General features: G+C 54.8%; 9 protein-coding genes across 9 annotated transcripts; 2 read left to right on the top strand and 7 right to left on the bottom strand.

The window, feature by feature from the left end:
• Nucleotides 1-111: 111 nt before the first annotated feature.
• Nucleotides 112-1,530, bottom strand: IUM83_10822 (uncharacterized protein; the record flags this gene model as incomplete). The annotated part of the gene is made up of 2 exons (XM_067935341.1): nucleotides 112-739; nucleotides 806-1,530. The coding sequence occupies 2 exons, from the start codon at nucleotides 1,528-1,530 to the stop codon at nucleotides 112-114; spliced, it is 1,353 nt and encodes a 450-aa protein (XP_067780605.1).
• Nucleotides 1,531-1,973: 443 nt separating this feature from the next.
• Nucleotides 1,974-5,291, bottom strand: IUM83_10821 (uncharacterized protein; the record flags this gene model as incomplete). The annotated part of the gene is made up of 5 exons (XM_067935340.1): nucleotides 1,974-2,218; nucleotides 3,693-3,846; nucleotides 3,919-4,192; nucleotides 4,274-4,657; nucleotides 4,729-5,291. 5 exons carry the CDS (start codon nucleotides 5,289-5,291, stop codon nucleotides 1,974-1,976), a joined length of 1,620 nt encoding a protein of 539 aa, XP_067780539.1.
• A 106-nt stretch (nucleotides 5,292-5,397) lies between these two features.
• IUM83_10820 (uncharacterized protein) lies at nucleotides 5,398-10,218 on the bottom strand (the record flags this gene model as incomplete). The annotated part of the gene is made up of 5 exons (XM_067935339.1): nucleotides 5,398-6,213; nucleotides 6,285-6,409; nucleotides 7,235-7,583; nucleotides 7,660-7,873; nucleotides 9,182-10,218. The coding sequence occupies 5 exons, from the start codon at nucleotides 10,216-10,218 to the stop codon at nucleotides 5,398-5,400; spliced, it is 2,541 nt and encodes an 846-aa protein (XP_067780540.1).
• A 233-nt stretch (nucleotides 10,219-10,451) lies between these two features.
• Nucleotides 10,452-11,672, bottom strand: IUM83_10819 (tigger transposable element-derived protein 6-like; the record flags this gene model as incomplete). Its single annotated transcript, XM_067935338.1, has 1 exon — nucleotides 10,452-11,672. One exon carries the CDS (start codon nucleotides 11,670-11,672, stop codon nucleotides 10,452-10,454), a length of 1,221 nt encoding a protein of 406 aa, XP_067780635.1.
• Nucleotides 11,673-11,784: 112 nt separating this feature from the next.
• Nucleotides 11,785-12,744, bottom strand: IUM83_10818 (tigger transposable element-derived protein 6-like; the record flags this gene model as incomplete). Its single annotated transcript, XM_067935337.1, has 1 exon — nucleotides 11,785-12,744. One exon carries the CDS (start codon nucleotides 12,742-12,744, stop codon nucleotides 11,785-11,787), a length of 960 nt encoding a protein of 319 aa, XP_067780708.1.
• Nucleotides 12,745-16,579: 3,835 nt separating this feature from the next.
• On the top strand, nucleotides 16,580-17,741 carry IUM83_10817 (putative transmembrane protein; the record flags this gene model as incomplete). Its single annotated transcript, XM_067935336.1, has 2 exons — nucleotides 16,580-17,564; nucleotides 17,644-17,741. 2 exons carry the CDS (start codon nucleotides 16,580-16,582, stop codon nucleotides 17,739-17,741), a joined length of 1,083 nt encoding a protein of 360 aa, XP_067780644.1.
• A 1,029-nt stretch (nucleotides 17,742-18,770) lies between these two features.
• Nucleotides 18,771-20,290, top strand: IUM83_10816 (Linear gramicidin synthase subunit D; the record flags this gene model as incomplete). The annotated part of the gene is made up of 5 exons (XM_067935335.1): nucleotides 18,771-19,122; nucleotides 19,184-19,326; nucleotides 19,397-19,719; nucleotides 19,788-19,911; nucleotides 19,988-20,290. The coding sequence occupies 5 exons, from the start codon at nucleotides 18,771-18,773 to the stop codon at nucleotides 20,288-20,290; spliced, it is 1,245 nt and encodes a 414-aa protein (XP_067780643.1).
• Nucleotides 20,291-20,639: 349 nt separating this feature from the next.
• Nucleotides 20,640-23,642, bottom strand: IUM83_10815 (Glycine dehydrogenase; the record flags this gene model as incomplete). Its single annotated transcript, XM_067935334.1, has 1 exon — nucleotides 20,640-23,642. One exon carries the CDS (start codon nucleotides 23,640-23,642, stop codon nucleotides 20,640-20,642), a length of 3,003 nt encoding a protein of 1,000 aa, XP_067780642.1.
• A 546-nt stretch (nucleotides 23,643-24,188) lies between these two features.
• On the bottom strand, nucleotides 24,189-24,470 carry IUM83_10814 (uncharacterized protein; the record flags this gene model as incomplete). The annotated part of the gene is made up of 1 exon (XM_067935333.1): nucleotides 24,189-24,470. The coding sequence occupies one exon, from the start codon at nucleotides 24,468-24,470 to the stop codon at nucleotides 24,189-24,191; it is 282 nt and encodes a 93-aa protein (XP_067780641.1).
• Between the last annotated feature and the right edge of the window lie 1,525 nt (nucleotides 24,471-25,995).

Raw genomic sequence — 25,995 nt, 5'->3', positions numbered from 1 at the left:
TGCATTAGCTCTGTAGTTTGAATGCTTCAATAAGACAATGGCATGTATTATGCAGCTGCAAAATTATATCTATGCTCGTCATTCTCCACTGCTCTAGTCAAACACGAACTTCTACCCGACTACCTCGCTCTTGATAGGTGCATCACGCTGTGTGGACTCTGAATCCGATTTGTTGCTACTGGACGGTGGGGCCGACACTACTGCCGTTTGTGGCAAGTGTGGAGATCCTTTTCGGGGCGTCGCCTTTTTGGATGAATTGTCCTTGTCGTTCGCTTTGCTAGGCGTCACCTGCGTCTTTGCCTTCTCTTTCTTCTTCTTTTTCTGCGGTTTCGATGCCTCGTTTGGTTTTGCTATGGCAGCAGTGGGTGGGGGAGTTTTTGGCGTTGCAGGCGCATCCTTAGATCCTTCCTTCGCCTGGCTCATTTCATCCAGCCACGACTGGAGTCGTTGCTTCCTCTTTGCCTGCTTTTTGCTTTCCTTCAAGAGGCCAACCCTGCGCAGGAGCAGAGCCGTCAGCTCTCGAACTTTTGTGTCGCTGCGCGCATTCCAGTTTTGGCAGGTGCTCTCGAGCGCCTCAGTGATCAGTGAGATATTTTTCGAGACGTCTGAAATGGTGAAGCCCCCTTCCTCCCAGCCCTTCACTTCTTCGTACGCCTTGCGAATACGCACACGCAGCTGCTGGCCCTCCTTGATCGTCAGTGGGAAGCTGCTGATGATCTTCGACAGCGCGTTCATGCACCTGATGCAGATCAAATGTCAATGGTACAGTAACTCAAAGTTAACAGTAGTCTAGCCGCCAACATACCCGTTGAAGGCCGACGCCGACTCGGGGAACTGCTCCTGCACGTCCGCGACGTTGTCTCTGAATTTCTGCACCCAGTGGCGCTTCATGGCCGGTTTCCCGTGCTGCATGATGCCGACCGCCGTGAGCGCCACGACCGTGAGCGTGTCCAGGGCCTCGACCTGGTCCACGACACTATTGGCGTCCAGGTGCTTGTGCGCCGTGTTGAAGTGCTGCACGAGCGTCTTGAGCCCGTCCACGCGGTCGGCGGCCTTCTTCTTCTTGGCCAGCTCGTCCGCCAGGTTGGCGCCAGCCGCCAGCGCCCTGGAGAGCGCCGCAGTGGACTTCTGTCCGGCCTCTGGGGCCTTGGCGGGGGCCTCCGGGGCCGGGGAACACGAGCGCTTCTGCTTCTTGGCGCTCGGCTCCTCCGCGCTGGCCTTGCGCTTCTTCGGCAGGCTGGAGGCCGTGGACACGGCAGCGCCGACCGCTCGAGCCGCCACGCGCTCCAGCGTCTGCCCCAGCTCGTCCCGCGCGCGCGCACAGGCGACCAGAGTCGGCGACAGCTCCGAGGCGTCCACGAACAGCGCGATGGCCAGCTTCTGCGACGCCAGCTGCACCTCCTCCGCGCGCTGGGCGGCGGCCAGTGCCTCGCCGAGCACGCGCTGCAGCTCCAGGAGCTGCGTGCGCATCGCGTCGCGGCAGTGCGCCGCCAGCTCTTGAGCCCCCAGCTGCGCCAGTATCACGTCCATCGTGGCGGCGTCACTGGCGCAGACGTCACTTGGTTTAAGTATGGACTCGAAAACTTTCCGGTCTCTACAACTTTTCCTCGTGTGTAAACTGAAACACTACCACTGTACCTATTACTTCGAAGTATGGTATGTATTAGAGACATTTGAAATAATAGAATTATTTTCATTCTCAATTAGGGCGAGATATGGCTGCGCGTTTTTAAACATATTTTATTATTAAAATAACCGCGGCACACGACGGGCAGCACTGGTGTGTAGCTGCTGAAGAAACTTGGTGGGATTGCTGTGAGAATGTGGTTAATTCAAAACGTAAGGGGATTTTAATATTATTCATTTGGCTCTTGGGCTAACCGCCTCAATCAAGCAAATTTGGCCGGGAATCACAATATTAAAACTGCAATTCATGCTAGACAACTCATCAAGTCATGGGTGGGGATTATCGATCAGACCAGCAGAAGTCTCTGCAGGAACTCAATATCGGCGTCACTCCACGTGTGCTTGAACGATGCAACCGGCGTGTAGTACATGCAGTCGAGATTGTAGCTTGCCTCCACCTCGTCGCACTGAGGTTCTAGCACGTTGTGACTTCCGGGGGGCATGAAGTCGCTCGGGTATGAGTACGATGTCAAGTCGTTGATGCCAGTAGGTAGGAGATAAATCGTCCTCGATACCTGGATTGCTGGTAGTACTGTGGGCCAGGACGTGCACAAAGACACTATATTACACTAGTCAAAACATGACGATATCTGCTGCCACGTAACTAGTCTTAAAAGACTGACCCCTTTGGCTATCTGGACACAAGGGGTGTCGGCACTTTCCAGATGAATGCACATTGCAAAATACGCTTCCAACTGTTTGTAGGTAAGAGAGCATAACGGCGTACAGATTGGAGGGAGGCTCAAAAATTCTTTTTCTGTTGGATACTTTTCGGAGATCACAGTTGGCGCTAACGCTATGTGGTTATGTGTTATATAGTAGTGTACTGTTCTACTCTGCGTGGAAACTACAGGAGATGTATTTTATTAATATCTTAATAGTTTAAAAAGTACTTAACAATCGTTTGCGGCCAAGCCGTCGCCTGCTGCCCATGCCAATATAGGTTGATTTAAAATTGAGACCCCACTGTCAATGGGCCATTGAACTACTGTAGCATTGACCGAAACGAGGGTGTTCGTGTTTTGGCGAACGCCGGGAGTGATGTGGCGCGAAGACCACGAACACCAACTAGTATTTCCCGTTCTCATCGAGCACGAACGCTCTCTGGTTTTTCCACGCTAAATTCTCTATTCTTAAACAAAGCATGCAACTTACTTAAAGAAAATAATTTCGTTGTCTGGGTGATCGTAGTAACGCGAGGGTAAACGCCGGTACATGCTGAAGCACACTAAATCACCAGATCGTCATCTGTTGGGATGCAGCAATTGTTGCTTGTCTATCCAACGGGTCTGACTCTAAGAAAATACTTGGTGAAAGGAGAGGAGATTCCGGGGAAACGTATTTTAAAGTTGGCTGTTATTTTGACCCTGGCATAGCAGACCCGAGGGCGCGGTCAATAGGACTTCTCCTTAGAGTGGTGTGTGGAGTCAACGCGAACGTTGTTCATATACAGTATGCGCGATCAAATGGGAAAAGTGAGTGCTCATCATGGATCGTTCTGACTGTAGTTGGCTACCGTGGACGAAGTGTATGGGATACTGCATATTTGGAGCCCTGGGTTCGACGCTTTGATGGCGGCTCAACGCGTTCCATACCACTCCCCGTTTGGTTCCACTTTGCCAGATCGCCATCTTCTTCACGTAAACTGCGGGACTGGTTTTTCTGCTTCACCTTGACGCCACTGCGGATGCCTTCTTCTTCCCAAATCTCACGCGCCCGCGCCCAAAACAGTCTCTCAGTACGCTGCAAGTCATCTCGCACTTGACGTTTTTGGCTAGCACAGTTCGCCAAGATCGTTTCAGGAGATATCTCATCAGTTTTTGCGGCTTGATTGTTTTCGTTTTCTTGTTGAGGAATCAGTGGCGTCGGACTCAAACTAGCTGGGGGGCCATTTGAAGCGAAAAAGCTGTGTTGCCGATCAGAAGCTGGTAATGATAAGGGGAACGCAGAAACTCCCGATCCAGCGCTGTCGAATGATGCACTGTAGATAAAATCCTCGAAAGCACCAAGCGCAAAACTTGGAATCGAGGATGTCAACGACACAGGAATAATGGTATCCACTGAAAATTTCACAGCTAGAGGGGCAGGCGGCTTCACGATTCGAACTTGGATGATGAATTCTGGGACGACGGCATCGGGGAAGCGCACCAGATACTCTTCCTGTGTTTTGCAAATAGAGGAACTCAGTGAGTTGGTCCTCAACCAACAGGTATCGAAAACATCTAAGCGTACCTCATTGGCAAAATGGAGGGCACCGACAGTTGGGTCGTCAGGAAAAGTTTCCCTGGAGGTGCCCGTCACTCGTGCTGCCTTGCCTATTGCAACTCGACACAGCCCAAGGTACAGTACTGCGGGCTGCTCGGCTGTCATGAACGATCGCATTTCCTCCAACGTGCTATATCTGCCAAAACGCCGAGGGAAGTGAAGTGGTGTGCTGTCGTTCACCTTAGAGCGTGCTCGAAACACCATGTTAGTCCCTGGTGCGTCTTCACGGCCTTGTAGTAGCCTGCAGAAAGCGGCAAAATAATAAACTGCAAGGTTAGCAATCTCATCGTGTGCGAAGGGATATAGTACGACTGGCAAGTACATTGAGCGGTTGAAGATCTTGATCTCCGTCCCGTGCGAGTCTATAAAGTGAGGTTCTTCACCATTTGGCGATGTGTGCATCCCATACACGATGCAGCGTTCCACACTTTCAGCTGGGACGCTACAAAACAACCCCTTGATCTTGATGTCAGAGGTTGTTTGGGCTAGCGAGCTGGTGAATCTCTGGAAGGTAGTCAGCAAGACTCGGTTCTCGATCTTGTAGACTTCAAGCACTTCCAGGGCCTGCTCGGATGATGCAAAGAATCGCTTCTTGATGTTCTCCGTTGCTGCCTTGACACAGCGCTTACGCTGTGCATCCGAAGGCGGCAGTCGCCACATTCGCACCTGCCCTGACGTCTCACTCTCGACCTGCAATGCAAAAGAGCTGCAAAGCAGGCGATCGTTAGTTTCAGAATTATTTCCACGATAAATCGTTCTTCATCATGCATGACGCACTTGAATTGGTGTAGCAACTTGGTAAGTGCTCGCTGATCTCGGCACTTGGCCTCCTCGCGATTGCTCCACGCCGCGATGTACTGACGTTCAGCTTCGAGTAGCGCGTACAGATGCAATACATCGCTCGTTACGTGCTGTTTGTAGGCTTGTTCAAGCCTCTGGAATTGCTGCGAGTAGCGATCCAGCGCACCCGCAGCAGGGTGCACGACCGGTGAGAGGTGATCCGCGATCGCACCTAGACTCTTGCAGTCGTATGACTCCACAGCATCTCGCACAGCACCCCAACGCTTCCTCGCAACGCGCTTTCGCTGTCGAATCTGACGCCGAAGCTTGCGACTGAAAGCTAGTTTTGCTTCACTGGGCTGCACGAGAAGCTGTAAGGCTGCCGTACTGTCGTCCTGGAGATGTAACAGCGTCTTCAAGAACGGGTGAGCGCCATGGAGCGTCCCGTGAGGTTCACAAAGCCCAACACTATTGACCCGAACGAAGAGTTCGCCGCTCTGAATGCCATGAACTCGCTCGCTCCTCTTGTGTGGCTGCGTGTGGCTGGTATTGTTGTCCATGCAGCTCACTTGGTATGGTCCTGTTGCTCGCGAAAGGACACATCCGACCACCGAAAAAATATCTTCGACTACCGAAAAGCGTAGCCATGTCAAGTTGCATGCACGTCTACAGCCCTGCTTGCGAGTTTATGCTTAGAGTCGAGCCTGTCTTGGAGATATCTGAGCTGGCGTTTATGCTTTGAGTTGATCCTGCTTTGGAGATGCCCGAGCTGGATTGAAGCAGAGGCGCGGGGAGACGAGAATGCGAGCGCTCTTCTTCATGGGCGCGTTTGCGGGCCTGGCGGATCCACCGCAACATGTTGGACCGGATGAACAGACCACAGAGGTAGTGCTGCGTGAGCTTGGCTCGTTGCAACATCTTGACGCACGTCCGCACCTCGTGCCACACCCGGTCCAGTTTCTCCTGCAAAGCTGCAGTGTGCGCCGAGCTGGTGGCCTGGCGCTTGGCAAATGGCTGCTGGACCTGGAGCTGCTGGTGCAAGGGCGGCGTGCTCGCCACCAGCCTCTCTATTAACGCGCTTTGCTTCTTGAGGATGTTCTTGGTGGTTTTCTTTTGGTGCGCAGCTTCTAGTTGGTGCACCACGTCAGACCGCACACTGCGCCAATACCTCGCCAGGTCCTCCACCTCTCGTTGGGTAGACACAACGTTGGCGCGGCCTACCGACAGGCGCAGGTCCTGGAGGTCGTGCTCATCGAGGCTGACCTCTGGTAGATGAGTGTCGAAGGCGCGAAGTTGGTACGCTCGCGTCACACGAATGAATGTTTCGATGTTCATGAACTCTTGGCCAGCGTCGCTGAAGACCAAACGGCACTCCCGCGCCGAGATACGACCCGCAGAGACCCCCGTGACAATCTTGACGAACTCGTTCATTCCTATCCGGTCTCCACCTAAGTCGTTTGCAGCAAACGCTTGGCGATACCGCTGTTTGTATAGCATGAGCAGGGCAAAAGATCAGATGACGTTAACAAGTTTTCTCGAAAAAGCAACCTTACCTCCTCGGTTTGGTGAGTCTTTGCCGTCCATTGCTTCAAAAAGATATTCATAACATCGTCGAGTTCAACAAAGCGGGTTGTTCCATCACTCTGATCGATGATTTCGACAACATTTTCGTCGCTCCCTTCACCAGCAACATCTGCAACCGGTAGCTCAGTCATTCCTACCAGTGCTAGTGCATTGATCCGTGGGAGTCCTTCAATCTCCGCGCGCAACGCACGTATCGCTGTCTCCGTTAGTGAGAATGTGAATAGTGCGTTAGTGACAGCCAAGGCGTGACGAACGTCGATAGGACAGCTTCCACTCGTTGTTTCGTCTAGTCGCTTGCCTGACTGGAAAATCCTCATTTGCCCGTAGAATAGATGCGCGAGCGCATGAATGTAGTAGAGGAACACATCATAACTCGGTGGTCCTGATTCATACGCATCCGACGTTTTCACATCTCCCAATCCACAGGCCGACGCGAAGAATGCCACACGTGGATCATCCTGGAAGGCGACCAACCCATTCAACAAATTCTCAAGACGTGCACCTACCACGGCGGGCGCATTGTACCGAGCAATCAAGTAGTCGCATACGAACGGTGCAACGGACCAAAGGCTCGCGCTCTCCAATTGCAAGTGATCAGTCTTTAGGAACTCAAGCCAGATGTCGAGTACCAATGCCTTCACCCGGGCCTTGGATAGATAGGGCAACAACTCCCTCGTCCCGTCGGGGTCGTCTCTGGATAGCACGGCGGAGTGTGCTCGTAGGTACAGCTGCCACATCGAAGGCACTTCACCCCCTCTAGCGATGAGAATCCTCTCGCTGGTACTATTGTCACCGCTAGAAATTGGTGCGGCTTGGAGCAACCCACTGGTGTCACCACTTCGGGGTTGGCGCTTTCGTCCTGTCGTTGGCGCCGACGGAGTAGGTTTCTTCGTCCTAGCAGGACGCAATAGCGTCCGACCTGCCTTGTTGTCCTTGTTGCCTCGTTCTTGAATTGAAGACACGACCATTGCAGGTCCAGCAGCACTTGTTGCAAGCGATCCGGTCTGACACGGCAAAAATCGCCGTGGATTATACCCGACTACCGCGATCTGTGGTGCCACAATAGCTCCAAACACGGTGGGTTGACCACGTAGATAGATGCACTGGTGCTCCTTCCGGCGTGCACAAGCTTCGCGCAGCTTTGCTTGCTCCACGTCCGAGGCAGAGAGGGCTCTATCTAAAGCTGCAAGATCCAGCACTGCAGTGGTGCCATCAATAACAGCTATCAGTAGCCGTAGTAGCGTGTCACCGCCTTCAACGTGGTGAGTCTAAACATAAGGACGTAGAGGACATCCCAAACTATTAGATAATGAACAACCACAGCATACTACTAGTCTTACGTACCCGTTGTACGACGCTCTGGCGCAATAGTGTGTCGTTGGAAGCCACCATATCTACGAAGAATGGCGCCCATGCATCGATGTTGCCCAAGAACACTTCTTGCAGCACATTTGGATCCATAGCGCTTAGGCACGCTACGAGGTGCGGAGACGCTTGAAGCTCATGGAGTAGATCACGGTTTGGTCGGGTGGGCTGGGAACCATCACCACCGTTGTCACTGAAGGTGTCACGATATTGAAAGATTTCTCGCAAAACAGCTAACACGGCAGATTGATCTTCCAACGCAAGGCGTTCCAGGGTAGCCACCGATGCGCGTGATATGAAGTTCTGGACACCCGCGGTCTGCTGAAGTAGTAGCATGAGCTGAAAGAAAGCCGATACGTCACCACGCTGGTGCATTTTAGAGAAAAGTAATTGTAGCGGCTTCGGATGCTCAAGCAACAGATCGGTCAAATCATTTAAATGAGACGTGAACCACTCGAGTAGTAGCAATGCTCCCTGCTCCAAAGAGTCACCAGGCGGCAGTGCCAAAGCCAGCTCCTCGGCAGCAATCGACATTTTTCTCAGTCTGTTTACCGGTAGAAAAGCCTCATGACCACCGCCAATCCCTGGGGGGTTCCACAGTAATTGCATTCCCTTGTACTTTTGGACGAGCCCGTCCAAGAAATCGCAGGCTTTCGAGTCCAATGAGAGGAACCGCTTCACTGGTTCAGGAAACTTCGTGATTGAAAAGATCAGCATACCTGGATTTAGCGCAATAGCACTGAGAAGCGTCTCCGGGCTACGGTTTACCGCATTGACAAGAAGTTCTGGGTTGCGACGCTGTCCAGAAATGATGGCATTCATTAGCTCCGTGAGTTTGCGCTCGTCATCTGAACGGCTGCTTTCAAGTTCCGCCCGCTTCTCGCGTGCATCCTCGCATCGATGGAAACGCTCTTGGATCGGTTCCGATGGCTCCACATACGTACACAGCAGGTCTCGAAGCTTGAGTCGGGCTTCCATCACTATTCTCTCCCCAATCTCGTCCACATGAATGTCAGGCTCACCATTTCGTTCTTCAAGGGCAACCACTTGCTGCTGTTCAATCTCACAAAGCAAATCGAAAACGTCTTCGCACGTACGAAGGACGTCACTGTGAGATGCAAGAAGCTGCTCTGGTAGGATACCCGAGCTCACCGGCCGCGAACGCCCTTGGTTCGGAGACAACTGGATTTGACTTAGGCGCCCGTACCCTGGACTCGATGAGACCAGTGCGCCCAACAGAACCTGCGGGATCGACGCCTTGGATTCGGCGCCAGCGTAAGGCGAGTCCTCCGAATCTCCACTAAGTAATATAGTGCGTGCTCGACCCCTAGCGCCGCGGAGCTTTCCTAGCGCTCGTGGTGCGGTGGGGGCTAACGCGACATGCTTTCCTGCGGCTAATGGCTTATTCGGACCGGTCTCATTGATGATTCCAAGTTGCGAGGCCAGATTCAAATTTCGTCGTGAAAGTTGGCGTTGATGATGGATCAACTCGGAGACGTACGTCTCCTCCAGCGCGTGAAGGACGCTCTTCAGTGTAGCAACCGCCTGGGTGGTTGAGATGGATGGGTCGAGCGCCTTGTACGCTAGACGCTTTTCTTCGGTGCTCAGCTTTTGCCAAACAAGAATCACTAAGCGGACACGTTCTTGGAGAACAAGACTGGCGAGAGCAGCCCCTCGCTTTCGCGTTTCATTCCACGACATCGACTCCGGGCTAGCGTCAACGACATCAATTTCCGACTTATCAACTCGTAGGAGCTGGTTAGCTGATGCTTGCGTCGTTGCGGTAGCATTCCAAAGCACAAGAAGTAGATCATCGTCGAGGACAGGCGCCAGCATCTCAGTCACAGCACTCACGCGACGAGATAGATCCATTTGCTGCAGTAATTGACCGACGCCAGCCGCGCTGAGCTGATCAAACACGTGCTGCTCCGCAAGCTCACGCAGTTTTGCTAGCTTCGCAATTTCCTCGTCCTGGGTAGCTAGTTGCTTACTCTGACGCCATGCGAGTTCCGCGTACTGCTGCTGCTTTTCGAATCCTTGGTCTGGGTCGTACTGTGTGTACACCGAATTGGCGAGCCCACCAACAAGCACGCTTCGAAGTAAGATCGACGCGCCGCACGCGGCCAAGATTTTATCCGTGGCTTCCAGACAGAGAGCAGTGCAAATGGGATTGACACTCCCTGCCTCAGGGTTCCCGAAGCGACCCCGTTCAGAGTGTCGAAGCAATGCTTGCCAGATACGAGCCATCTTGGTCTCCTGCGTCATTGATGGGTCCTCGAATAGCTCTGCCCGCCGCGACACTGTGCTGTACAGTACTTCATCCAAATCAATCACTGCTGGCTGCTGCACGGGGTTGTTGAGCTCTACTCCGTTGAGTGGTGGGAAATCCGATGAAGCAGTAGTGGCGCGAGGACCATCACGCCGACGCCGAGGAGGTCGAGCCTCCACGAAATTGAAGCTCGGTAAAGTGATCCCGATGCTAGTGGCGCGCTCCAGTGTTGGCTCTTTCCTCAGGAGCAGTCGTCGTGGTGGGGCCATGACGGCAAAACCAACATGTCTTGCCAAGTGCTGGTAAATTTAGCGAATACTTCAGCAGGAACTCGAACAACGCTAGCTTTGCCGTGATAATTTTGCGACGACGCTACCAGGGGTAGTAGGGTCTGAAAGAAACAGGAGGGTGGGTAGACTGTATAGGAAACAGTGGAAGTTACAGCAGCATTGTACACGCTTGCTTGAGGCTAGTTGAACAAGTTCGCATCAAGACATCAGCGCTACAGAATAGCCGCTTGACGTGGCTTCATGCGCTTTTTCAGCTTGGCCAGTTCCGACGCCATTAACTCCTGCGACCATGCGCGCAGGGACTCGATCATCTTCTTCTTGAGGAACTCCTCCGCCACAGCGTTGTCATCTTCGCGCGAAATGTCGTCGTCCATGTCCGTATAGGAGGCCCCAGCGAGAACAACAGCAGCAACCCTCGCGCTACCGTTGCTGCTACTGCTGGTGTTGCCACTCATATCCCCGAAGCCGCCCATACCTCCGCCATCTCTCTCCAGATAGGTCGACAGGTCCTTGAAGAAGCTAGCCATGTCCTTGACGCCGTTAGGGAAGACAACCCGCATGCGCTCGATCGCTTCGTTGTCCTTCTTCCTCTTCTCAGCCTCCTGGTCCTCGATAGACACCGTGGTGCGTGCTGCGTGCTCCTTGCGGTTGCGCAGACTGCGCACCCAGCCGTTGGAGCCGCGGAAGTCGTCGATGCCGAGCTCTTCGGCGTACCGCTTGCCCACGTCCCGGATGAGGGTGTCCGAGATGGTGCCGTTCTTCTCCCGATTCATGTCGTACCAGTTCTCCACGAGCCGGTTGAGCTTGTCGAACTTGGATTTCTTGTTGATGTGCTTGGAGCAGCCCGAGATGTTGTCCTTGTAGTAGGCCTTCTTGAACTCCTCCTTGCGCTTCAGGATGCGGCTCACCGTGCTCTTGTTGAGCCCGAACTGCTCCGCCAGGCGGATGCCGTTCACGATCTCCTTGCCGTGCATGGCCCCGCCCTCCTGCTTACTGTTGCTGCTGCGGCTGGAGGAGCTCTTGGGGTCGTACTGGTACTGCTCGGCCACCTCGATGATGCGGATCTTGGTCTGCAAGTCGATGCTCACGTTGGTGCCCTGCTTGCGCTTGCGGCCCGACTTGGTCGGGGTGGACGTCATGTCCACCACCTGAGACGAGGCAGCCAGACGCCCACTATTGGGGTCGTACTTAACGGAACCGGTATTACCCGGTACGTTAAGGTTAATTGCGTCGGTTAAGCGTCGATATTCGTCGTTAGACTTCTGCATCTCGGCGTTAAAATCTGCTGACGCCAGCGGCAGCAGCGTGGGCGACGTGGGCAGCGTCAGCGACATGGCCAGCGGCTCGCCGCTCTGCTCCTCCGCGCGCCTGTCCGCATCCTCCACGTCCCCGAGCGTCAGCTCCAGCATCTCGTCGTGCGCCGAGGCGGCCATCACGGGCTACGTGGTTGCTGGTTGAATGGTCTCTGGTTGTTCTTTCGGGGAACCTTTGATACGGCATAAAACATGCGGTTACATGGGTTGACCATCACTCTTCAAACTTCAACTATGGAACTTGAAGGCGCCGCGCCACCTCCGCCGGCGCGCACTGCAGCAGCCCGAGGTACTGCGAGAGCAGCTTCTGGAAGGCGGCGTCGCGCTCTTGCTGCGTCATGCCGACGCGGAGTGTCACGTCTGCCGGGTCGCCGCCCTCGTCGGCGTCGATATCGCGGTCGCTCTCGTCGTCGCTCGAGTTCAGGGCGGACGGATCCGCCGTGGCCACGCGGGTCTTGACGCGCAGGCGGCGACGTCTGGCGCTGGTCGAGTCCGAGACCTCGTCGCTGGGCCCATAATGTGCTGCAGTCTCGTGCGTTGGGTTGGCGTCGCTGACGTCGACGTCGACGTCGCCCACAGCTTTGGCACTGCGAGTCACCCGACTGTTCCGCCGCCACATCCGCGTCTGCTGCTCGAGCGGACTCGGGTCTTTGGAGCGTCGTCGACTGTCGTCCACGGCGGCAATGGCGGCATCTTCTTCGCTCTGCAGCTGCGCCAGCAACGACCGCCGCCGCGTGAGCTCGCGCTCGCGGCTCGCCAGATGCAGACGCCGGAACTCGTCGTTCAGCTCCTGACTCTTGTTGTTGTTGTTGTTGCTGTTGCTGCTGCTGCTGTTGTCGCCGCTGTTAGGACTATTGGCTGGTGCGTTGTCGTCGTCTGCTTCGCCGGTTTCCGGTTGTTCGTCCTGTTCGTCGTCTTTGGGGTTGTCACTGTGTTGGCTGGCTGCATCGTCGTTGTCTTTTCCCTCTTCCTCCTCCTCTTCTTCTTTTTCTTCTTCGTCGCCCTCTTCAACGGTGAAGAATGTGTCTGGCCGCTCTGTGAGGACCGCAGTGCTGCGGAGATCAGCTGGGGGAGGCGCGCGCCCAGCGATGATGGACATGCGCCTCTGATGAAACGGCCTCGACTTGTAGCCCACGCGATCTCGGATCTGCGCTAACGCCAGCTCAGGGAGCTCCCCGCCGCGCTTCCACATTTGCTTGTTTGTGTCTGGGGCAGGAACATCTGGGAGGTCCTCGCCACCATCGTCCGCTAACTGGTCTGATCGATCCACTACTCGGCGACGAGCTGCTGCACGGGTTCGGCGCAATAGCAGTGGCAGCTCGCTGCGTTTTTCCTTTAGTTTTTTAGGAGGCTTGGCGGCTGGGTTCTCGATTTCCTCGAGTGGATCCGTGGGCTCGTTGTCGACGGCTTGGCGCCGAGGGCCTCGATGCCGTCTCTTGTGAGGTTGTTGGAAACGTCGGCCTGGAGGATGCGGCGTTGCCAACTCTACTGGGATCACTACTGATGTCGAGCGCTGCCACTCTTTAACCTCCTTTCCACCAGATTCGGCAGTGCTTGTTGCATCTCCTTCAGGTGGTCCCGACAATGGCGAGTAAATCATCGTTCCTTTACGCATAACCACCATTCGCTGGATATTCACACCTGATCAAGTCGTACATGTACACAAGTGTCATGAAGAGGTGAGAAGGCATCCCAAGAAAACCAGCGTCTTACCTTTGGTTCCATATATGAAGTAACCGGGCTTGCTCGTGCTGTTGTCTCCAGAAGGATCTGTCCGACTGGGGCTGGTATGCGGATCCTTGCTGTCTTGATTTTCGGGGTAGAGCGATTCGCGTGCTCGCGCATTTTGTTCGGATCCTCCAGTAATGCTTCGAAGTCTGGCGATCGTAGTTCGCCTTGAGCCCGCACGTGGGGTTTCCATGGGTGTGCTTTCGGGTGTTTTTGGTCGAGGCAGGGCTGTTGGGACGTGCTGCACGTCCGGTTCGCGGGAACTGACAATAGCTCGTGCAATGTGGGCAAATGAAGCATCTAGCCTTTCAACCCCACTGAAATCAAGATCGTACAGATGCTTTCTCTCTGGAACAGCATTGGGCTGCGACTTCTTGCTTCTATCGGCGTCAATGAAGGGAGCCATCAAGCTCAATTGACCAGCACCAGTGTAAGGCCCCGTGTGATTGTGCAGTGTAGCGTCGTACGGAAGGGACGAAGGTGGTCTTATAACTGAAGTACTCCGGTTCGTTGGCGGTCGAGGATGGTTCCTCCTTGGAGCCGTGGTCTCACGACGTGACAAACGGCTTAAAGTGGCGGTGTCTGACACTTGAGACTTGTTGATAGAAACCACAACCTTCATCCGGGGAGTTGGAGTTGCCGATGCCAATGAAGTTGATGACCGCGCAGAATTAAGAAGACGTTCATTTCTGTCTTCGATTTCGAGATTATAGTTGTTACCGACTTCAACCTCGTCGTCTGACCACGATTCCCAATTGTCTTCCATTGGCGGCAGTGTAACTGGTGGTATCGAAGCCACGGTTGGTTCCTCTTTTGACGTTATGTTTTCCTCATTGCCGCTGGGAGACTCTTGTACGGCGACATCGGCAGCTACTGAGCTCATAAATGATTGCCAAGCGGCCTCTACATCTGTAGTATCATCGTCACTGTCCGCATTATTTGCCCCAACATCTCGAGATTGTCGCTGCCTATTTCGTGGAGTTGCCGACGGCGACTTGGTCTTGTCGTTGAGAATCGAGATAGTGCTGTCACGAGTACTAGAACGATGGTTTGATACATCGATGGACGGTGTCCGTGGGGGTAGTACTTTTCGCTTTTCATCGGTATCTTCAGACAGCGCTCGGGTTTCAGAAGGTGTCAACTCCCTTGATGGTTCTTTTGAGTTCTCGCTTGAGGTAGAGGGCCTAGTGATGGCTGCAGCAACCATCGATGATCGAGCAGTACTTGAACGTTTTAGTGGTTTCGAGCCTCTACGTTTTCCAGCCTCTGAAGCCTTTCGCTTTTTAGCCTCCTTGGCGGCTTCGCGCTTTGCCTGAGCTTCTCGCTCTCGCTGTATGCGTAGCTCCTCCATCGCACGGCGCAGACGACGAGCTCGGACTACTTCGCGCACCTGGCGCCATATAGATTGAATTTTCATTGCGCAGCGCGAGTCAAACAGATACCGGCGGCGAGTAACATCTTCCACGGTACGGAGTGCCTGATCGACCGGGAAAAGAGCCATGTGCTTGGAGAACTGGAGCAAGTCTTTGAAAGCAATGCTACCTCTGTATCTGGATTTCGGATCGCATCGCCCAGTAGCAAGCGCGAAGATATCAGTGCTTCCATTTGTATTTCCCCCAGCAAGAGCGGCAGATGTGAGGCTCAACTCTTTTAACAGCGCTTCAGTAGTACGCCCAAAAATTTCGATTTCCGCAACGCGCTCACAAAAGGAAGCTTTCGATCTCACCCAAGCCAGAACGTTGCGTTTAATGATACTCGCGGCAGCGCGCTGACGAACACTTTGATAGGCATACGATTGTTCTAGGTGCCGGAGGTGCTCTTTTGCCGGATCTGGTGGAAGAAGCCCCGCGTCACCTGGGAAACGGTCAGCTTTTTCAGCGTTGTCGTTGTCCTCATCTTCACTAGAGGATTCCGAATCGAAGACACCAGAACGGTCCCAACGCTCTAGGAGAGCTCTGGCATCCATCGCCACCTCTGCTAGGCAAACATGGCCATCTTGTAGGAACTGAAGGTGCTCTAAAATTTGCAGCAGAGGGTCGTCAGCGTGGTTTTCACTCGGTTCGAATTCATACAGTAGCTTCTCAACGTTAGCAGCCCAATTAATGAAGCGATCACGTTCCAAGGGACTCGGTCCATTGTTGCGCTGTGAGGATTTACTGTCATGACCGCCTTCCTCGCCATTGTTCGCGAGTTCTCGTACGTTGTCGATAATACCTACGAGAGCGGCCTTGTTGTCAGCACGCAGTAAAAACGCGTGACGACGAGTTTGTGCGAGTTTCTCTTTTAAGCGAGATTTGTGACCAGATACGTGGAATTGAGAAGGCAACGATGGTCGCCGCTTTAGACTTGCTCGGTTTCGTCGCCGTGCACACTCGAGTAGGATGAATTCTTCCTAGAATTGACGGGTAGAAAAGAGGGTGAAGTGTAAGCTTTCGAGCCCGATGATATCGAGGTTACTGGTGCGAGTCGTACCGCTGTCTCGGCGAGCATAGAGAACGCCCCCGCTTTCCCCATTGCCGACATTTTGGCAGCTCGGGTCTCATGTGTCGCTCTTGCTCTGACGCGTAAATTTCCAGCCGATATTTCACCGCTAGTATTTTTACACGTATAAAAATACGCTAGACGATTGCCACACCAATTTGTTGAAAATACGCACGAGAATTGTGCTTGCCAATTGTTGCTTGCGATATTGGTGGGGTGTTTACATGCACGCTAGTGAATGGATGCGCGTTCAACTTGTATTCGCCATTTAAAAAGAGGAATACCATGTAAAATCATACTTCTCCATCGCGCATGATAGCAACTGGACTTTTCTACATCTGCAGGCATTTATTCTTCTTCGTATGATGCGTCGTCACACTGGCTTCGAGTCGATAGCAACAGGAGCAAGCTTTGTCAATCCCGAAAGACGGCAAAAAATGAAGCCAATACGTTGACTAACATTCAGGGGGTACGAAGAAGAAAGGTTCAAGCTCTTTAGGACACACACCGAGATTATTGCAGTCCAAAAGCACGAAGCCAAGCATCGTTAAACGCACTTTGGTTATCACAAGTGATACCTCGGTGGACAGTGAAACGGTATTGCTATATAAATCGTACTGGATTGTGTGGCTCGGAAAACACGGTAGTGGCGGTGTCTTCAAGTAGGGCAAACTGTCATCAAACGAACCTTACGTTTAAAATCTAGGATGTGTCTAATTTTATGTTTTTTAAAACACGAGACAAGATTTGAATCGTACCTAATCGGAGTGCAAAGAGCTGGCGTAACAAACTGTCGCTCTCGCAATTCCCAATTTCTGATGGACGAGGCCCCAGCAACGAATCGCGCCCCGACAGCGGCGGAGAAGCGGGCAGCGCGCCGCGCGCGCGTGCTGCAGAGCAGCGAGAGTCGGCTGAAGCTGCTGAAGGGCCAGATCTCGTCGCTCAAGGAGCCGGCGCCGACGCTGGACCAGCAGCTGGACGACGGCGTGGACGAGCTGCTAGCCGACGGCTCCGAGGCGCCCGCGGAAAGCGCCGAGGCCGCCGCCGCGCCCCCGCCAGAGCTGCAGATCCCGCAGCGCGTGGACCCGGCGCAGAGGCGACGCGACGCCGCCGCCAGACGCCGCCGCAAGGAGAAAATGGTGCAGCAGATGCTCGGGACCGAGCCCCAGGAGGAGGGTATTCCTAATAAGGGGTCGACGGAACATAGCGCCCACGAGCCCTTGCAACGCCAAGCAGCTGCTGCCACTTCAACTATCGCTTCCCCTGAGCCGACGTTCAGCCGCCACTCGACGGCACTGAAGCTACTGGCAATGGAGGAGAAGCTCGTGCTGCTGCTCATTGTGGCGGCGGCGGTGTTTGCAGCCGTGAATATGGACCTGAGGGCCATCGCGGCGAGCTTGGCCGCTGACGATCAGCTGTTCGTGAGTTATCAGGACCTGATCGCCAAGGGCGTCCCCATGGAGGCCATCCGGCAGCAGTTCGAGCGCGAGCAGGTGGAGCCCGAGATGAGGGTCAAGCTGGAGCACTTGCTGACGCAGCAGCTCAAGTTGGAGGCGATGGGCGCGTCGGCGGCTGCTGGCAGCTCTGGCTGGCTGCCGGATGTGGCAGACCTGGGCTTCTTCTTCACGTCGCTGCTGGCGCACCCGCCCATTGTGCTGTGCGTTTTCCTGGTGAGACTGCTGGTGTCAACGGGGGCGAGCGCCTTGCATAAGGCGCTGGATCTGCCGGACGTGAAGAACCCGCAAGAGGGAGACCTGGGATTCCTGGCAAACTTGGCGCTGTCCAGTCGTCCGGTGCTGAAAGGTACGTTTTATTAGTGGTTTGAGTGCTCTTGTAGGTTTGTTGCTGATGGTGAGTTGTTGGTTTACGTGCTGCTGTGTAGAGTTCTTAGTAAAGGGCCGCAAGTCGCTCGACGACGTTTTTGTCTTCATCTTCGCGCTGGTGGCGTTTGTCGCCATTCGCGCCATTTGGCTCAGCTAGGAAGTGTCGATGCATTGTGGTCAAACAAAATAGTTCTAGCCAGTATATAGTGCTGTTGGCGGTGCGTTAGGTGCTAATCAAGGGTCTTCTGCTGTCGTGTCACGATGATCAATCTTCGAAAGTTCGTAATGTTCATCACTCTGCGTAGCATTGATGGCCAAAAAAGTGTACGGAATGCTTTGTAGGCCAGTGACCCATATTGGAGTACGAACGTATCCTCAGTGTGCAGCACTATGCTAGTCGCTCATGCAATATTTACTGTTGAACGGTAACACCTGAAACTGTTCAAGGTGGCCGCTTCCAAGCTGACATTCGTCCACTTTGGAAGTCTGCATTCCATTATGGCACAAACTGTCAACGCTGCCTCATACCGTACGAGAGTAACAACAAAGACGGCAACATTGACTGTGGAGGTCCTAGCTGTTAGGACACTGGTGTTATGACCTAACACCAGTGTCCAGTTCACGGTGCTAAAATGGGGAACAGCACCTCGGAAATATGGAATGCCAGGCACATTTTTGTTGAGAGGATGATTCATTCTAGGTAAGAGTTTTCTTACCAAGCAACCGAGCCTTCTCCTTGTTTGTCTCGTTTACAAATGATCCGCAGTTGATGTTAACGAAAAAACATTCCAGGTCCACCCCGACGTCCGAAGTAGGGATGTCGGCGTCGGCTTGCTCGGGATGTACATCCTTGGTAAATTGTGTGAGATTGGGTCGAGTATGTCTGACTGAACACAGCTCACCCTAACAGATATACCGCCGCAATATCTATTATACAGTCCATGAGCTGTTCAACGTCAGCTGGCCTACAACACATATAGTATGTATTTGTCATTTCTTTACGGGGATAAATTGCGTGTTGGTGTCCTGGTGTTCACTACTGCTATTATAATACAGCCACTTTTCGTCGATGCAGGGGGGGGGCTCTGTGTGTATACATAGCTTGGGGGTGAGCAACTCCTAACTAGGGTATCAAAAGACATACACCAAGTAGCCGTCGCTTCGAGGCAATTATCGTACACACACAATGGATCCGTCGAACCTGCTTCTTCGTCAGACCACAGTGGCCAAGCTCGAAAAGCGCACGGTGGCGAAGTTCACTGTGTTCGTCGCCACCTGCCAAGTCATGCTGGACGAGAGTAATAACAACAATACTGACGCCAATAGTGGAGCTCCCAGCAACGTTAGCACTCCCGTGTTCAAGCAAGAAAAATTTCCGGCTGTCGTGTCGCCCTCCGCCAAAATGGAAGACCTACAGCGCTTCATCGTAAGCCAGTGGAGGATATCCAAGAGTCCATTTGCGAAACTCCCTCTCGCTGAGCACTTCTACACATTCAAAGGCCGGATCCTACGCCTTGACGGAACGCTGGACAGCTACTGTGGGTTGGCTCACTTAAAATGTTGGTGTTGGACATACCTAATGTCGTTTTGTCTGGGTAGATATTCTGAATAATGACACTATCTACCTGCGTTTTGCATCGCTGGGCAAGATATGTGATCCATGGGCCATGTCGACGAGCGAACTGCGAATTGAACTCAAGGCACGCAACGCGTACGAGATTAACTTGCAACCGGAACAACTGGTATGAACTTGTGTGTGATTGCTTCTGTTTATAATTGTGCACCACAACCTTATCGGCCTTGCACGCTCAGATGCAACGATTACAGAACTTGGTGATGAAGGAAAGTCGCATGCGACGACTACAAGAGGCAACCAGAAAAGAGGAAGTCGAGCAAGTTCAGACGATCACGAAGGAACTTGCAATGTTGCATCAGCAGCGCGTGAAAATGCGTAATTTCTTGTCACCATCAGAGCACCCGGTCGAGCGACCGCCTTCACTTGCTAAATGGCCAATCGCTCCGTGTGCGAATCGCACCGTGTTTCTCTCCATCACCGAGTTGGAGCGCACATATCAGCTAGTACCTCGAGATGTCTTGGAGATCGCATTACTCATCTTTGATACAGAGAGAAAATGGTACAGTGCGTCTGACTCGGAAGCCGGCTACAGGTTTGTTTACGATCATCGTTTTGCTTCGTGGCCAGGGTGTTCGACAAGCACAACATTCTACAGAAGCAGCACTTCGACTACAGATACATGTGCTTCGAGCAAGACTTTTTGGAGATGCTAACATTGAAGGAAGAGGCTGGCATGATTTTCTGGTTTCGGGTGCGTTAGGCATACTAGGCTGTTGGCTTCAATCCGATTTGGAATCGTTTAATATCTGAGGAGTTTGTGCCTGCAGCCACAGAAGAGCTACGAGAAGATGTCTTCATTCCTCACGTCCATTGAAGACCCCGCCGCTGGAGGCAAAAAATACCAACCGTTGACTCTCAAGGAGTCCAAATGGCTCACCCTCTGCGGTGAAAATGGTTGGGAAGGCAAAGTCCGTCACGACGGACGCAGGCGTGACGCAGAACGCTTGCCAAAGTTTACGAAGAGCGTTTCGCGCGTAGTGTCAAACATCAAGTCATCCAGTTTCGACTACGTGGCTGTCAAGGAATTACTCTTTCAGTCTAACCCAACGCTAGTATTCGCACCACTGTAAACTTAGGACACCAGTGCTTCTGTTTGCATCGCCTTTAGACATTCATTTTATGTTAGTGCTGGCGAAGTCATCTTGACAACTCCTGTAAGCAGCAGCAGCGCAGAGGGTTTCCATTCTACAGCACCCACTAATCCAGCCACCACCTCCCGCATGGCACTTATCGTCGAGCCCGAGCGACGAACGGTTATGGCGTCGGTCGTTGGCAAGCCACCGGATGCGGTACCCGGTGAAAGAAGCCGTGAAGGAGGCGAATGGTTCTGCCTAGTCTAAGCACCAGACGCAAAGCCTTAACTATGCCGCCAGCCTGCTGGTTATCCCGACGAGATCACCAACAGCAACCTTGGTTTCCTTACTCGTAGTCTGAAAGGGGCGGGCAGCTGCACACGAGGTGGCGGTCGCCGTGCACGTTGTCAACACGACCCACGGACGGCCAGTACGTCTTGTTCTTGCCACCCTGGTGCCACGGGGCAGGGAACGCAGCCTGCTCACGCGAGTACTTGCGGTCCCACACGGCAGCCGTGACCTGGTCCACCGTGTGCGGCGCGTGCTTCAGCGGAGAGTCCTCCACGGCGATGACTCCAGTGGCGACGTCCTCGATCTCGCGACGGATAATCGTCAGGGCATCGCAGAAGCGGTCCATCTCGGCCTTGCTCTCGCTCTCCGTCGGCTCAATCATGAGCGTGCCGGGTACAGGCCACGACATAGTGGGGCTGTGGAAGCCGAAGTCTTGCAGGCGCTTCGCCACGTCCTCCTCGACGATGCCAAACTCCTTGAACGGGCGGATGTCGATGATGAACTCGTGCGCGCACGTACCGTTGGCACCGCGGAAGACAACCTCGTAGTGGCTCTCCAGCTTCTTGGCCATGTAGTTGGCGTTCAAAATGGCAGTAGACGTGGCCTGCTTGAGGCCATCCTCGCCCAGCATGTTGATGTACATCCACGGGATGGGCAGAATGCCAGCGCTGCCGAAGGGCGATCCGCTGACTGCCGACTCCGTCTTCTTCACCGTGTGCTCGCCCTCGCCACCCGTAGGCATCACCGAGTGTCCAGGCAGGAACGGTGCCAGATGGGCAGCGACACCGATAGATCCCACACCAGGACCACCGCCACCGTGCGGGATGCAGAATGTCTTGTGCAGGTTCAAGTGGCAAACATCGGCACCAATGCCACCGGGGTTGCACAGAGCCACCTGCGCATTCATGTTAGCGCCGTCCATGTAGACCTGGGCGCCATGCGAGTGGATGAGGTCCACCATGTCCTTGATACCCGGCTCGAACACACCGAAGGTCGACGGGTACGTGATCATGAAGGCACTCAGGTTATCCGAGTGCTCGGCAGCCTTGGCCGCCAGATCCTCGCGGTCCACGTTGCCGTTCTCGTCCGACTTGACCACCACAACCTTCATGCCAGCCATGACAGCACTGGCAGGGTTCGTGCCGTGAGCCGACACCGGAATCAAGCACACGTTACGGTGTCCCTGGCCGATAGAACGCTGGTAGTTGCGAATCGTCAGAAGACCAGCGTACTCGCCCTGCGCGCCACTCTGGGGCTGCGTCGACACAGCGCTGAAGCCCGTGATGACGGCCAGCGAGTGGTTGAGCGACTCGATGAGCTCGCGGTAGCCAGCGCTCTGGTCCTCCGGCACGAACGGGTGCACGTTGGTGAACTCCGGCCACGAGATGGGGGCAAGCTCCGACACGGCGTTCAGCTTCATGGTGCAGCTTCCCAGCGAAATCATCGAGCGGTTAAGCGCCAGATCCTTGTCCTCCAGCTGCTTCAGGTAGCGGGTGAGCTCCGTCTCCGAGCGGAACTTGTGGAAGATGCTGTGCTCCAGGAACGGCGTCGTACGGCGGAGACCCTCCGGGATGCTCTTCTGCTGGATCTCCTCGGCACGAGCGCCCAGGGCCTCGCTCAGATCCTTGGGCAGGTCGGCCGCGCCGAACGCCAGCAGCAGCTTCTCCAGATCCGCGAGGTCAACGCTCTCGCCCATGGACACACCCACGCGGTTGTCGTCGATGACGCGGACGTTCACGCCGCGCTTCGTGGCAGCGGTGGCCACATCCGCCGCCGTCTTGCCCGACTGCGACACGTCAATCTCCAGCGTGTCGAAGAAGGCGTCGTTCACGACCTTGCACTTGGGCGCGAACTTCTCGAGCCCCGCAGCCAGGGTGGCCGCGTACAGGTTGGCGCGGGAGGCGATCCTGTCCAGTCCCTCGGGGCCGTGGTAGATGGCGTAGGCGGCCGCCATGTTGGCCAGCAGCGCCTGCGCCGTGCAGATGTTGCTGGTGGCCTTGTCGCGGCGAATGTGCTGCTCGCGGGTCTGCATGGCCATGCGCACGGCCGGCTCGCCGCGCGAGTCGACCGACACGCCGATGATGCGGCCGGGCATCTTGCGGTGGTACTTCTTGGTCGTGGCCAGGAAGGCGGCGTGCGGGCCGCCGAACATCATGGGCACGCCGAAGCGCTGGGCCGAGCCCAGCGCGATGTCTGCTCCCCACTCGCCGGGCGGCGTGAGCTGCGTGAGGCTGAGCGGGTCCGTGGCGACGGCCACCACGAGCTTGGACTTGTGCGCGTCTTGCACGAACTGGCGGTAGTCGTTGACCGCGCCGAACGTGGTCGGGTACTGCAGCAGCACGCCGCTGTAGCCCTGGTCCTGCAGGTCCAGCTGCGTCTTGGGGTCGCCCACCACGAGCTCGATGCCCGTGTTCTCGGCGCGCGTGCGCATCATGCCGATAGTCTGCGGGTGCGCGTCCTTGTCCACGAAGAACTTGGCGCGCTTGCCGTTGAAGTTGCCGTGGGCCAGCGCCATGGCCTCGGCGGCGGCCGTGGCCTCGTCCAGCAGCGACGCGTTGGCGAACTCGAGGCCCGTGAGCTCCAGGATCATGGTCTGGAAGTTCAGCAGCATCTCGAGGCGGCCCTGGGACACCTCGGCCTGGTACGGCGTGTACGACGTGTACCAGCCCGGGTTCTCCAGGATGTGGCGCACCACGGGCGCGGGCGTGAGCGTGTCGCTGAAGCCCATGCCGATGAAGGACTTGAGCGTCTGGTTCTTGGCCGCCAGCGCCTTGAGCTTGGCCAGCGCCTCGCTCTCGCTGAGCGGCGGCGGCAGCGCCAGCGGCTGCGCCAGGCGGATCTCGGCGGGCACCGTGGCGGCCACCAGCTCCTCCAGGCTCTCGAAGCCCACGGTGGCCAGCATGGCCGCGCGGTCCTTGGCCGAGGCCACGCCCAGGTGGCGGTGCAGGAAGGCGTCGGCCGGCGCGTACGAGGCCGACGTGGCCAGTGCGCGAGCGTGGGCGGCCGCGAAGCGTGCCAGCGTCACGCGGCGAGCGGTCAGGACGCGCTGGAGCAGCATTGCGGGACCGGAACGAGGGGCGAGAGCGACGACGAGCAGGCGGCGCAAATACGCGAGTGAGTGCGCGCGTATCGGCCAGCCAAAAGGCGACGAATCTTATTGGGGTGACGCACCACCCGTGTATTATACACACGTCCCATCCGAATCGGACGCATCCGAGGCATCCAATCGCTGCGATCATGGAGCCAACTTCAAAATGCACGGGGATTGGACGGAAGTGTGTGTTTAACGGCTGGTGATTGGATGAAATGGGGTGAAACAGACCAATCGGCGCGTAGGGTTGCCGCCAAAATGGCGATCTGCTGCATCAACAAGGAGGAGGTGTCCAGGTACTTCCTGGTCTTGGACAGTGAGGTTTTTAGTTTTGAGAGAAGCGGTGTTGTAGGAGACACACAGAATCAATGGTATCGTACGGTACAAAAGAATACTACGTAGTTTAACATTAGAACTGAAAAATAATGAGGTTGGGTCACATCGATGCTGCGAGTGCAGCCGTTGTCCAGTGGCTGCCCCCGCGGCGTTGTCGCCACTGCGCCAACAGCCGGGTCATGGCTGCGAGCGAAGCCGCTTCAGCCGTTCAGTCACAGCTAGAAGCACGATGAACCAGTCGGTGATGTACGCGACGACGAGTCCGAACAAGTAGAGCGCTTCAAGAGCCACCACCGCACACAGCAAGCCCAGAGCAATCGTCTGCTTGGCTGTTCTTCTCGCGAACACCCCCTCTCCTCGGTATTCCCCGATCTGAAGCCGACGTTCACCCTTGCGGTCGTTCGTGCCGAGGTTTGTCGCTGCCACCTCGTTCAGAGCCGTCGCTTGGGTTGTCGCCATCGAGTCGAGTCGAAATATGCTTTGTTGGTGACGTGAGCTGGAGCCGGCGAATTTGCAAGTGTCACCCGTCACAAGACTAACGGTGGAAGGAAGGCTGTTCGTCTCGGGATACTGCTCTATGGGGTGTAGGTCATATTATCGGTTGACAGTCGCACATCGAATCTGAGCGAATCTCATCAATGGCAGTGACCCACCCGCTGAACCGACAAAGAGTTGCTTTCCTGAAAGTCACCGATCTCGTGAAACCACGCACATGGAATTGTACAGAGGTAACTTCGCTCAACCACTGAGGATACAGTCATGGTGTGCACACTTGCCAGCAACCCGCGTCGAAAATTTTTTTTAGCAATACTCCAGGAGGTTTATGACACAATGTGGCACAAACTCCACGTCATGGAAGCACTGCTAATGGTTTCGTGGATCACGCTTGGCGCTATTATATTTTACCAGCGAAATGAACACTAATGCAAGCTTGTTGAACGTGCGTCGATAAATTTGCGTTCTCCATCCCAGCTGAATGACCCAGAACTCCGTGGAAACAAACAACCTTCGTGCTGCCACTCTCAATTCGTGGTATGGTCAAGTTCAAGCGCAAAATTGCACTAAACCTGAACTGCTATGGAGGTCAACCGACGACGTTCTCGACTCAAACCGATTTCGCTCTCACTTCATTCTCAAACCTTCGCTAAGCCCCATAAGACCCCAAGCCCAAGCATGTCGAACAGTGACGGAGCTGTTCGACCAAAACCCGGACCTGGAGGAAGGCTAGGGCTCCAAAGCCCGGCTGTTCGCCGGCAAGGGCGATCTGGACGACGTCCCACCTCCGATGGAGGGCTGCCTGTGCCAAGATCAGCTCCGTGCCGTGCAAATCGAACGAGCACTCGGTCCTTCGGGGGCCAAGCTGACGTGCTGCCGGCAGATCCAGGCCTCTTTGTCGACGTGTCCTCGTTCCCCTGAAAGAGGAGCGGGCTCTGAAGCTCATCAACAAGTGTGACAAGTTCCCGTTCGTCCACAACATGGTCACCAAGCTGGACGAGAGTGTCTACAAGAGCTGGCAGCTACCACCCGACCATGTGCAGTTCAAGAACCCGTCGTGGATCGGTTTGCTTACCGCCAACGATGCGGCGCCTGGAACGGAACCCAAACAAACCTATGAGCGAGGCCATGGAGAACATCGAGACCATGGAGCCAAGAGACGACTGCTTTACGCCTCTATTGGCGCACGAGTACACGCAAAAGAGCATTAAGGACTTTGGTGCCGGTGGGCTGAAAGGCTCGACGAGAGAGATTTATGGCGCTGGATGAAGCGAATTCGTCGGTTTCTGCCGAGAAGAAGTTGGAGGTTCATTTTGTGGAGCTCCATCACAAGATTGTTTTCTACGGTAGCCTCGGGTGTATCGGAGATTGGGACGAAGAGAGCCGTGTTGAGAAGACTGCGTGGTATAGAATCGACTGTGAAAGTCTTGGGCCGGCGGCAACTTGGAAGTCAAGTTCAATTTTCTTAATCCAGGCCAGGAAACGTGTT

Source organism: Phytophthora cinnamomi (genome assembly GCF_018691715.1).
Source record: "Phytophthora cinnamomi strain GKB4 chromosome Unknown Contig126, whole genome shotgun sequence".
NCBI lineage: Eukaryota > Oomycota > Peronosporomycetes > Peronosporales > Peronosporaceae > Phytophthora > Phytophthora cinnamomi.
Note: the sequence above shows the minus strand (reverse complement) of the source record. Positions and strands in the feature narration are given on the sequence as shown.